Source organism: Gymnoscopelus microlampas (genome assembly GCF_963454915.1).
Source record: "Gymnoscopelus microlampas genome assembly, chromosome: 24".
NCBI classification, from domain to species: Eukaryota; Metazoa; Chordata; class Actinopteri; order Myctophiformes; family Myctophidae; genus Gymnoscopelus; species Gymnoscopelus microlampas.
This window is the reverse complement of record NC_139961.1, coordinates 1992820-2006247: the sequence shown is the minus strand read 5'-3', so window position 1 is coordinate 2006247 and position 13428 is coordinate 1992820. Positions and strand designations below refer to the sequence as shown.

At 42.9% G+C, this 13428-nt stretch overlaps 1 protein-coding gene across 1 annotated transcript in view; it reads right to left on the bottom strand.

Annotated features, from left to right (window-relative positions):
* Positions 1 to 650: 650 nt before the first annotated feature.
* aox5 (aldehyde oxidase 5) overlaps positions 651 to 13428 on the bottom strand; it is a gene marked incomplete at both ends in the record, with an annotated part of 55700 nt that continues 42922 nt past the window's right edge. Inside the window, 12 exons of the mRNA XM_084051475.1 lie at positions 651 to 1385; positions 2552 to 2719; positions 3285 to 3473; positions 6071 to 6136; positions 6324 to 6438; positions 7057 to 7109; positions 7220 to 7294; positions 7711 to 7839; positions 8526 to 8621; positions 10396 to 10626; positions 11090 to 11281; positions 12185 to 12271. Of these exons, the coding sequence (XP_083907601.1) occupies positions 651 to 1385; positions 2552 to 2719; positions 3285 to 3473; positions 6071 to 6136; positions 6324 to 6438; positions 7057 to 7109; positions 7220 to 7294; positions 7711 to 7839; positions 8526 to 8621; positions 10396 to 10626; positions 11090 to 11281; positions 12185 to 12271 (2136 nt within the window). The remainder of the gene's footprint in view (positions 1386 to 2551; positions 2720 to 3284; positions 3474 to 6070; positions 6137 to 6323; positions 6439 to 7056; positions 7110 to 7219; positions 7295 to 7710; positions 7840 to 8525; positions 8622 to 10395; positions 10627 to 11089; positions 11282 to 12184; positions 12272 to 13428) is intronic.

The following is a 13428-nucleotide window of genomic DNA, read 5'->3' as shown; positions in this document are numbered from 1 at the left end:
GGGAGACCGATGATTTTAGCAGCTGTATTTGTGATGCGTGTAAGTTTGGCCTGGTTTATGACAGAAAGCATAGTGAAGAAACATGTAGAACAGTACAGAAGGATGGGTTGAATGATACTTTGATATAGCAATAGCAGGAGGTGTGGGGCAACATATAGTCCTTTAAGTTTACGGATGGCTGACAGGCGTTGTTGACTTCTTTTTTGAATGTCCGTGGTGTGCTGATCAAAGGAGAGTTTATTGTCCAGGGTAATTCCTAAATATTTAAAAGTGTCCACTGTTTCAACTGTTTGGGTGTTTATGATGGTGGGGGGCTGGGGGGAGGGGGGGCTGATCAGTAGTTCCTTTGTTTTATTTACATTGATTTGAAGATGGTTGTCTGAGCACCAAAACGGAAACAGTGTTATGATAGTCCTGAGTAGATTGATTTCCATCGGAGAGGAGTGAGAGGATGGCTGTGTCGTCAGAGTATTTTATGTATGATGTTATGGGTGAGTTGCTGATGCAGTCATTGGTGTAGAGAATGTACAGGAATGGGCTCAACACACATCCCTGTGGCACCCCGGTGTTGGTGGTGAGCAAAGGGGATGTGGTCGGTCCCACCCTTACTGCTTGCAGTCTGTCTGTGAGGAAGTTGTGGATGAGGTGGATCAGCTGGGGGGGGTGTTGAGATGATGTAGCTTCTGGATCAGCAGGTGTTTCTGTAGGGAGTTGAAGGCAGAGCTGAAGTCCACGAAGAGAATCCTGGCGAAGTTGTAGGTGTATTCCTTCCCTTTTTTGCCTGTTCCGTCCAGGTGTTGGAGGAGGAGATGCAGCAGGCAGGCCACGGCGTCCTCTGTGCCCCTTTTTGCCTTGTAGGCAAATTGGAGGGGGTCCAGGTGAGGGGTGACAAGTGGGAAGATGATGTTCGGCAGGAGTTTCTCCAGGCACTTCATGATTATGGATGTGAGGGCTATGGGGCGGTAATGGTTAAGTTCTGAGGGTCTGGGTTTCTTTGGTACGGGGATTATGGTAGTGGTTTTCCATAGTGTGGGTATTGTGGCAGTCCGGTATGATTGGCAGAAGAGGGAATGTAGTATTGGGGTGAGTTCCATAGCACAGGTCTTAAGTACCCTAGCTGGGATGCCATCAGGCCCTGCTGCCTTGCCAGGCTTACAGCGGCTCAGCTGGCGCCGTACCGCCTCCTCCGTGAAGGGGTCCGGTTCTTCAGGGTCAGATGGTGGGAGGGTTCTCAATAAAGCCTGACACTCGGATGAGAAGTCCTGCATGTCAAAACGGATGTAGAAGGTGTTCAAGTATTTGGTGAATGTTTCCGGGTCGCTGACAGTGCATGTGGATTTTGGTTCACACCCTGTCAGGGTTTTCACCTTCTGGAATGCTTTAATCTAAATCTAAACACCTGGGCGGAGTCATTCAGTGGGTGTGGTAAACACCTGGGCGGAGTCATTCAGTGGGTGTGGTAAACACCTGGGCGGAGTCATTCAGTGGGTGTGGTAAACACAGTAAAGGTAAAAAGTCGTAAAAGAAAAAGAAAAACAGTGGGTGTGGCTTTGTCACCGGTTGCCTTCACCCGTCGTCCAATCCCATACAATGAATTTAAATGCATTCAGATGATTGGTAGATGGAGATAGGTGGAGATATGGGATCCTCTGGCTAGAGTAGTGAGACTACAGAGGTCTGGTCATGTGTTGGATCACACATTGATGCTCCATGGAGCACAGCAGGTTTCTGCTTTCATGGATGAGGCCTGATGGAGAGAAACAGCAGGAACGTTACTGATACTGTAACAATACACACTGAACATTACTGATACTGTAACAATACACACTGAACATTACTGATACTGTAACAATACACACTGAACATTACTGATACTGTAACAATACACACTGAACATTACTGATACTGTAACAATACACACTGAACATTACTGATACTGTAACAATACACACTGAACATTACTGTAAAAAAATAAGCAGCAACATTACTGTAGTGAATATTATAATAATATGGAAGAAAGACTGTCTGAACATGTGTTAAGTATTTTAACATGTGAGTGAACTGGTCTTGACATAATTAAGTATTGTAACTAGTATTTATATATAATGCAGTATTTGTATATTTACATTTAGAGTAGCCATTCATTTTTTACTTCTTTCTCCCCAATGTAGTCGTTATGCCAATGAATTCCTCTCCACACACATGTCTGTGTTGTCACTGTTGTCATACGGGCAATGACCTTTATCACCCTCCTCCTCCTCCTCCTCGCCCGGCTTCCCTCCCCTGAACACGCTCGACAAAGCCGGATGCACCACAGTGGATTCGAACCCACAACCTCCGTGGTGGTGGGCAGGGACTTTATCACTGCACCACCCGAGTGCCCATAATGCAGTATTTGAATTAGTTTGTATACATAATGCAGTATTTTAATTAGTTTGTATCCATAATGCAGTATTTTAATTAGTTTGTATCCATAATGCAGTATTTTAATTAGTTTGTATACATAATGCAGTATTTTAATTAGTTTGTATCCATAATGCAGTATTTGTACCATGTGAGTGAACTGGTCTTCACAGGCCATGCGTATCCTGTCTGCAGTAGCGGGGGAGCTCAGCGTAAACGTCTCATCCAGACCTGCGTCTCTACGAGCTGCAGAGATGGCCTGCTTTATGGCAAAGAAGATGGTGCATCCATACGACACCGGAGGTTCACCTATACCCTGTAGAGAACATATAGAGGTTCATACGTATATACCCTGTAGAGAAAATATGGAGGTTCACCTATACCCTGTAGAGAACATATGGAGGTTCATCTATACCCTGTAGAGAACATATGGAGGTTCATCTATTCCCTGTAGAGAACATATGGAGGTTCATATAGGTACCTTGGTACCTTGGTACCTTGGTCATGTAGAAGCAGTGCATTGTGGTACCTTGGTCATGTAGAATCAGTGCATTGTGGTACCTTGGTCATGTAGAATCAGTGCATTGTGGTACCTTGGTCATGTAGAATCAGTGCATTGTGGTACCTTGGTCATGTAAAAGCAGTGCATTGTGATACCTTGGTCATGTAGAAGCAGTGCATTGTGGTACCTTGGTCATGTAGAAGCAGTGCATTGTGGTACCTTGGTCATGTAGAATCAGTGCATTGTGGTACCTTGGTCATGTAGAAGCAGTGCATTGTGGTACCTTGGTCATGTAGAAGCAGTGCATTGTGGTACCTTGGACATGTAGAAGCAGTGCATTGTGGTACCTTGGTCATGTAGAAGCAGTGCATTGTGGTACCTTGGACATGTAGACAGCGTGGGGGTTCTCTGAGTCGGCCAGCAGGTGGACGTTGAGCTGTGGGGGGACGTCACACAGCGCTGGGACTTTGTACTGGCTGGGACCCCTGGTCCTCAGGACGCCCGCTGAAGAAAACTGCAGCTCCTCGATGGTGTAGAGCCCCAAACCCTGGACGAAACCCCCTTCTATCTGGAGACACAAGTACACACTATTACCACTAATAGGCTCTATGTACAGTCTTCTATCTGGAGACACAAGTACACACTATTACCACTAATAGGCTCTATGTACAGCCTTCTATCTGGAGACACAAGTACACACTATTACCACTAATAGGATCTATGTACAGCCTTCTATCTGGAGACACAAGTACACACTATTACCACTAATAGGCTCTATGTACAGCCTTCTATCTGGAGACACAAGTACACACTATTACCACTAATAGACTCTATGCACAGCCTTCTATCTGGAGACACAAGTACACACTATTACCACTAATAGGCTCTATGTACAGCCTTCTATCTGGAGACACAAGTACACACTATTACCACTAATAGACTCTATGCACAGCCTTCTATCTGGAGACACAAGTACACACTATTACCACTAATAGGCTCTATGTATAGCCTTCTATCTGGAGACACAAGTACACACTATTACCACTAATAGGCTCTATGTACAGCCTTCTATCTGGAGACACAAGTACACACTATTACCACTAATAGGATCTATGTACAGCCTTCTATCTGGAGACACAAGTACACACTATTACCACTAATAGACTCTATGTACAGCCTTCTATCTGGAGACACAAGTACACACTATTACCACTAATAGACTCTATGTACAGCCTTCTATCTGGAGACACAAGTACACACTATTACCACTAATAGACTCTATGTACAGCCTTCTATCTGGAGACACAAGTACACACTATTACCACTAATAGACTCTATGTACAGCCTTCTATCTGGAGACACAAGTACACACTATTACCACTAATAGACTCTATGTACAGCCTTCTATCTGGAGACACAAGTACACACTATTACCACTAATAGCCTCTATGTACAGCCTTCTATCTGGAGACACAAGTACACACTATTACCACTAATAGACTCTATGTACAGCCTTCTATCTGGAGACACAAGTACACACTATTACCACTAATAGACTCTATGTACAGCCTTCTATCTGGAGACACAAGTACACACTATTACCACTAATAGGATCTATGTACAGCCTTCTATCTGGAGACACAAGTACACACTATTACCACTAATAGGATCTATGTACAGCCTTCTATCTGGAGACACAAGTACACACTATTACCACTAATAGGCTCTATGCACAGTCTTCTATCTGGAGACACAAGTACACACTATTACCACTAATAGACTCTATGTACAGCCTTCTATCTGGAGACACAAGTACACATTATTACCACTAATAGACTCTATGTACAGCCTTCTATCTGGAGACACAAGTACACACTATTACCACTAATAGACTCTATGTACAGCCTTCTATCTGGAGACACAAGTACACACTATTACCACTAATAGACTCTATGTACAGCCTTCTATCTGGAGACACAAGTACACACTATTACCACTAATAGGATCTATGTACAGCCTTCTATCTGGAGACACAAGTACACACTATTACCACTAATAGGCTCTATGCACAGTCTTCTATCTGGAGACACAAGTACACACTATTACCACTAATAGACTCTATGTACAGCCTTCTATCTGGAGACACAAGTACACATTATTACCACTAATAGACTCTATGTACAGCCTTCTATCTGGAGACACAAGTACACACTATTACCACTAATAGACTCTATGTACAGCCTTCTATCTGGAGACACAAGTACACACTATTACCACTAATAGACTCTATGTACAGCCTTCTATCTGGAGACACAAGTACACACTATTACCACTAATAGACTCTATGTACAACCTTCTATCTGGAGACACAAGTACACATTATTACCACTAATAGACTCTATGTACAGCCTTCTATCTGGAGACACAAGTACACACTATTACCACTAATAGACTCTATGTACAGCCTTCTATCTGGAGACACAAGTACACACTATTACCACTAATAGACTCTATGTACAGCCTTCTATCTGGAGACACAAGTACACACTATTACCACTAATAGACTCTATGTACAGCCTTCTATCTGGAGACACAAGTACACACTATTACCACTAATAGACTCTATGTACAGCCTTCTATCTGGAGACACAAGTACACACTATTACCACTAATAGACTCTATGTACAGCCTTCTATCTGGAGACACAAGTACACACTATTACCACTAATAGACTCTATGTACAACCTTCTATCTGGAGACACAAGTACACACTATTACCACTAATAGGCTCTATGTATAGCAGCCATATTGGAAATAAATCGGGCCTCTTCCCTGTATCACTCTGCTACGTCTCAAAGTGACCCTCATGGTTCCTTGAGGAGGGTTCCAAATGGGCCCTTACTGGTGTGTAACTCTGAGCAGTGGTGGCTTATCCAACGGGCTTGAGCACAGGGCACCAACCTAAGGGGGGCACCAAACGGCGTGAAAAAAAAAACGCCGAAATTTTGAAGCAGGGCTCCGCGCATCAATGGTTGCCAGGGAACTACTTTCTTGTAGAAATTGTTCTTGTAGTGAATTATTAAGAACTGTTTTAATCGGATCGTGTCTATGATTCTCATGATGTCATATCATCCAAACTATAGTTAAATACAACTGTCATTGTACCTGGCCTATGTCTAGAGCTGGGTTGATGCTTTTACCGATGTCCATCACTATGTCTGTCCTGATGTTCTGCAAAGAGACAGACAGACAGACAGACAGACAGACAGACAGACAGACAGACAGACAGACAGACAGACAGACAGACAGACAGACAGACAGACAGACAGACAGACAGACAGACAGACAGGATCATGATATAAAGGTACGTCATATACATGATGTTATATGTAATGTGTGTATATTGAGTTGTAGGTACTTTATGGTCTCCTGTCAGGCAGTCGATCTCCACTTCAGAACAACAGGCTCCAAAGGTGAAGTAGTAGTAGGCGTCGCCTTCACCTTTCTCCCAGTCTACACTGGTGGGGGGCCCCCTGTAACACGCACGCGCGAACACACACACACACACACACACACACACACACACACACACACACACACACACACACACACACACACACACACACACACACACACACACACACACACACACACACACACACACACACAGATGATCATTTTGTATCAAAGTCTTAGGTTTTATGTTACACAACGTTTCATAATGCTTTACAGGGTAACGTTTTACACAATGCAACTTTTTAAGGTTTTAAGACACGGATAATGGATATGCTGTCTATGTCCTGCTCATGTAAATGTGTATGGTTGTGCATTTGTTAGGTTATAACTTGTATTGTTATTTTATTTCATGGGGTTGTATAATTGTTGCACATTTTTATCTTATCCCTTGTTGTATGGTTTTGTTCTGCTTTGGCCTCGTCTTGGCCAGGTCTGATTAATTCATTGATGTACTTTATTTTAGTAAGACAACAGTCTCACTTGAGAATGAGGTCTGGAACCTCAATATGATTTATGATATGAGAAATCACATTGAGGTTCCAGACCTCATTCTCCACAGTTTAAACGTTATAGTGATGATAAATAGAACACAGAGTAAACGTTATAGTGATGATAAATAGAACACAGATACGCACATGAAGAATCCAGTTGCTGAAAGGCTGATCTTCTGGTAGTACGCTTCAACAATCTAGGAGGACAATATGAATTTAAAACATTACTTTTGACAATAAACAATGTACCCATGTGGGTATAAACATTACCCATTGGGTCCAGGTGTATTGTGGGTATAAACATTACCCATTGGGTCCAGGTGTATTGTGGGTTTGTCTTCATCACTGGCTCCAGACGTCTCATCAGTTTCTCACAGGCGTCCTGAAGGAAAGCATGATTACACCTCATTTTATAAGTAAAATACTTCATTTTATATGTAAAATACATTTTATAACTTGAGGTTTCCTCAACTGTTAACTCTTAACACAGGCCTACTGATAATAACATCTAACTACACTCTGCACCCTTGTTTAAGGTGTAAATTTCATTACAACAAAAAGGTTTTCTTTGCTTGTTTGTTGGTTTTCCCCCAAACAAACAAAACAAAACAAAACAAAATGGGTGATTTATACTTAAGTTGCACATTGAAAAAAGCTAATCTACAAACACGCAACACATGTCAATATTGTGATCTTGTACAGTAGATCAGCTATTTTCGGTGCACAACAGGGCTTATGGCCAGTATAAATCAGTCATTATATTAGAGGGACATTATCAACATCTCAGATGTTTGCTACCTTGACGGCCATGCCCACAGAGTCTGTCCCGAAGGAGGCAGCAGAGGGTGTAGCGTTGGGGATGGTTCCTGTACACGTCTCCTTGATGGAGATGATGGACATGGGCACCTTCAACACTCTGCTGGCTATCTGTAGAAACATAATGATGTAGGACACAAAAACCTTCATAACACTCTGCTGGCTATGTGTAGAAACATAATGATGTAGGACACAAAAACCTTCATAACACTCTGCTGGCTATCTGTAGAAACATAATGATGTAGGACCAAAAAACCTTCATAACACAGCTGGCTATCTGTAGAAACATAATGATGTAGGACACAAAAACCTTCATAACACTCTGCTGGCTATCTGTAGAAACATAATGATGTAGGACACAAAAACCTTCATAACACAGCTGGCTATCTGTAGAAACATAATGATGTAGGACACAAAAACCTTCATAACACAGCTGGCTATCTGTAGAAACATAATGATGTAGGACACAAAAACCTTCATAACACAGCTGGCTATCTGTAGAAACAGAATGACGTGGGACACAAAAACCTTCATGACACTCTGCTGGCTATCTGTAGAAACATAAAGATGTGGGACACAAAAACCTTCATAACACTCTGCTGGCTATCTGTAGAAACATAAAGATGTGTGTAGTAGTGTGTAGTGTGTGTGTGTGTGTGTGTGTGTGTGTGTGTGTGTGTGTGTGTGTGTGTGTGTGTGTGTGTGTGTGTGTGTGTGTGTGTGTGTGTGTGTGTGTGTGTGTGTGTGTGTGTGTGTGTGTGTGTGTGTGTGTGTGTGTGTGTGCGCGCGTTGTGTACCTGTATAGCCTTAGTGTTTATTCCTTGTCCCATCTCTGTTCCTCCGTGAGCCAACAGCACTGAGCCATCTTTAAACACATTCACCAACGCTGCCCCCTGGAGGACACAACCAACACTGTCACAAGTTGTCACAATCATGTCACACTGCCACAAGTATTAATACTGTCACAAGTTCACTGTTATATGTGTTAATATGTCAACTGATGTAGATGAACTAAGTAAGCACGTCAGAGAGGTTTACTGTTGTACCAGCCAAGCAACAGGGCTGTCTATCTCCATACAATGCTCTAGACCTAGAGCTATCTCCATTACAATGCACTAGAGCAGTGGTTTTCAACCTTTTTCATATCAAGGTCCATTATATTGGGCATTTGAGCCACAGACCACAGTTTGATGCGGTTTAGACTCTCAGACCCAAAACATAGAATATTTTGTTGTCGTTGGATGAGATTTTGTCCACAATTCCATCCATGCTGTATTGATGTTGGTTCCATAGGAGAGATGACAGGCAAACATTGATCAAAATAACAATTCTTCTATATTCTCTAATTGTGTAGACTTTAAATAAATAAATTAAGTAAATTAAGTCATGCAGATGTTTAACAATAATTTAACTCTTTGGAGCGTAAAATGAAACCAAATGGACCCGTAAGGGTTTAATTTTACACTCTCAAGAGTTAAAGATCTAATAAGGGTCCATTTGGTAACCAACTCTCCATCATTTAGCTGGTGACCACCTGGAACCCCCTCAAGGACCACTGGTGGTCCCCGGACCACTGGTTGTGTCACGCTCCGCCCCTCAGCCCTTGGACCTTGACTGCCCATGTATGGTTTTGGACTCTAAAGGCCTGTTCTTTAGGCCTGTTTAGGCCATTCACTGGCTCTCAGTTATCAACGCGGTGTAGACTAAATAATGGGCGTACGACGAGATCACCGCAACTTTCTGCATGTATCAATATATCCTGACGTTGCTTTTAGCGTACCTCCCGTTCAGATCTCATGACAGGTCGGAGGCAGTTGTTGACTTTGGCTGTACCCGTTTGTTCCATTGTAGACCTGCGGAGCAGCATTGTCTGACCGTCTGACAGGCATCTGGACACATGTATCCACTCCAAAATGTATATATCACACTAATAAATTAATAGATAAATAAATTATTATATGTGAAAATATAACATTTTATATTATTATATAACTCATTTAAACAAACTGCTTTAACAGTCATTCAGATACGATTGCAGATCTGGCTGCATTGGCTATTTGAAGATAGCAGATCTACAAGCTCACAACGTGTCGCATCGCTACGCGTTGTGAGCTTGTAGATCTGCTATTTTCAAAATATACGAGCACTTATGATTTGTCGTCAAATCGGGGCGTTTCGAGAATATTTAAGGCTGTGTTATTTAAATGACGCTCGCTTTCAGACGTCAGATTTATCAAAGCTCCCTTATTTTGTAGTATGTTCTGTGTCTTCCTGTCTGCCCCTGTAGTTCTGTACCTGCCTTGTCTACCAGTCTTGTGATTTTTTCCGTGGTTCCACCTGTGTCCTCTCATTTCCCCAGCCTATCCTAGCGTTGATTGTCTGTTGTGTTCACCTGCGTCCTGTTAATCCCTGTCTATTTAAGCCCTGTGTTTGCAGTGTATGCTTGTTGGTCACACATGGTTTTCCAATGGTTTCACCATACAGTCTGTACTCCGGAATCAACCACTTCCATTGTGTCTTTACAGTTGCATAAACAAGTGCTGTATAATCCATTCAGTTGAAGTTTATCTATTAGGCTAAATGTATCAAAACTATTCTGTTAAAATAAAAAATATGAACTCTATCAGCTCCAATGCCAATCTATGATTGAGACATCACAGATCCTACCTGGTTGTAGAAGCCCTTGGAGAAGCCCACGCCGAACTTGAGCGGCATGGCACAGATGCCCCTCTTCCTCCAGCGGTTGGCCCGGTTGAAGTCCTGGATGTGTGTGAGTCTGTGCCGGTAGGCAGCCTTCTCCAGACACTCTGCCCAGCAACGCTGCATTCCTCTGGGGTTGAAGAGCTGCTGATGGTGGGTGAAGGACTCCCTCTCACTGTACATGTTTACCTCTCGCACCTAGGATGATGATAATAATAATGATAATAATATTTTTTTATTTTGTCGGCTATTTTTTCTATAGAACACAGAAGCTGACGTCCTACCTGGGTCGCGTTCTTTTCCCCCCATTCTGAATTCCCATAGACGTGTTTAATATCGCTTCAAATAAGAACTGTGTTCCAAGAATAAACAAATGATCCCGGCAGTTTGACTCTTATGGATATGAAGCAGCTTTTTGGACCACAATTCTACCACAAAGACGACCCAATGATATTCTCCATAGAGAAATTACTTCCAAAACGGATGAACGAGTGACGTCAGGACTTCTGTGCTCTGTAGGTCGTATGACAAAATATATAGGAAGTAAAATAAGTTCTGGATTGCAGCATTAAACTCCAGCATTAGTGATCTGTTGAAGCATAGAGATCTGTTGAAGCATAGTGATCTATTGAAACATAGAGATCTGTTGTGAACGTGTGACCTTCTCCGCAGGGAGTCCGCAGCGCACGGCCACCTCGTGCACGACGCTCTCGATGACAGCGGCACCCTGGGGTGCCCCGAAGCCTCTGAAGGCGGTGTAGGAGGGCAGGTAGGTCCTGCACACCACCCCACGCCCCCGCAGGTTGGAGATCTTATAACCGTTGTCCATGTGTAGCAACGCCTTCTCCATGATCTGGAACAACACAAGCACTCACATTACTACATGAGTAATATAAGTAATGTCACACTGACATTACTAATTACATGAGTAATAAGTAATATCACACTCACATTACTACATGAGTAACATTGTTGCCCCTCTCTCTTTGGCCCCTCGAAAAATACATGCCCTAAACGCCACAGTGGCCTTGATGCCACCCGACTGCACTGCCCACACTGATTTCAATCTAATGTGATTAATGTGACCCCTACCTACAGTCAGTGAAGTCCAGGGCTGAATGTGACAAATATCGAGACCAATGACTTTGTAAAGATATTGAGACCAATAGGCTATGACTTTGTAAAGATATTGAGACCAATAGGCTATGACTTTGTACAAATATTGGTAATTTGCCAATACATTATTGTGTGAAATAAATGGGTTACCCGTGCGCAGGGAAACCGGGGTTTTGGTCTGCCTTCAGCCTTTCACTTCCGGTGGTGTTTTCATTCCCACTAACAATATTTCTCCATGGAACACTAACACCATTTCTCCCAGAGAACATGGATCGTTTTGTTTATAAGCCCACTTGTTTCTATGATGAAAGAGCAAGTTAAAATGTTACTAACTTTCAGTGGTTTTGTCGGCTTCGAGGACGCTATTGTTAAATGAGTTTCGGTTTGTTTCCAGTGGGGAACGAACGGCACACACGTAAATCCCGGCCACTACATTTGATTGGCCTGCTTCCTGATCTGATGGCACGCCCACTTGTAGCCAATGCGTACGGGTTGTCAACACGGCTACCGACAGATTCAAGCGCAGCGATGGATCTGTTCTTGAGAGATTAACTCCCCCCTAACAAATTGAGCTTTAGAGGAACAGATACTTAACACAAGTGTGTGCGTTATGTTTTATTTGAAGTGTTAATTCTCTTACAAAGGAGGACTCATCCAGGGTGCATCCTCCATTGCTGTAGTAGGTGAGGTCTGCTGCCACTATGGTGCCATCGTCGTTGTATCCGACCTGAAAAACAAGACAGTGAACATTAGTCTCTTTCTAAAACAGCCTGAAAACTCACCTTTCAGGAGACCAAAGGGGAGGTAGTCATCACCTCTCCATTAGACAGGCGACCCCCCCCCCCCCTTTACCTACATTCCCTCACCCCCCCTGCACCCGTCTTTTTCTACTCCGTATTTTTTATATTGTGATGATATTTGAATGTTTTTGGTGCTATTTTATATGTTGATGAATTGAATACCTAGGACCCCAATGGAAACAAGACCGCAAGGACTTTTTTGGTGTTATCCTTTTAGACAAAGTGTTTGACTGTTACTCGTTCTGTTTTTACATTTCTGTCTAAAGATGTTCAGTCAATAAATGCTGAATCACGGAGCAGGACATGCCATGTCCTCTGACAGTGCTGTGGAGCTGTAGGAATGTTTGTAAAATGCAACTAAAGAGAGATAAGCATAAACATAATGTCTGCCTTCCGGTGATGTTGAACAGTGTAGTCTCTGGACTCACACAGCTGGTCATTTGAGTTCTGAGGCTTGACCTCTGATGATTATGGTTAAAGGAGAACTTCACCCATTTTCAACCATATCTTCATACACTGTAATTGGTCCTCAATAATGCGTGCGTGCGTGCGTGCGTGTGTGCGTGTGTGTGTGTGTGTGTGTGTGTGTGTGTGTGTGTGTGTGTGTGTGTGTGTGTGTGTGTGTGTGTGTGTGTGTGTGTGTGTGTGTGTGTGTGTGTGTGTGTCTTAAGAACACTGCACTCAATGAGGATATCACCACATTCACAGTTAAAGCCAGACTACAAGTCCTTCCCACCAGACTCAACCTCTCCATCTGGTTCCCCAGCACTCAGGTTCCTCATTGCATGCAACACACCACAGAACAGATCACTGAAACACTGTCGCACATCTTGAATGGCTGTTATGCATACAAAGGGATGTACATGGAGGACACGAAGGACATATCAAAATATCATTTGTACATTCTCTCTACAGTGAGAATGTACAAACATTCCCGTGTCATTTCATCCATGTTTCATCTCTGTGATAACCCAGACATCTTTACATCTTTGACAGCTAATATACCAGATGTTGTTATGGTGAATGAAGAGTCCAGGGAAGTGTCTGTGTTAGAGATAGCATGCACCTTTGACCTTAGCCTAGA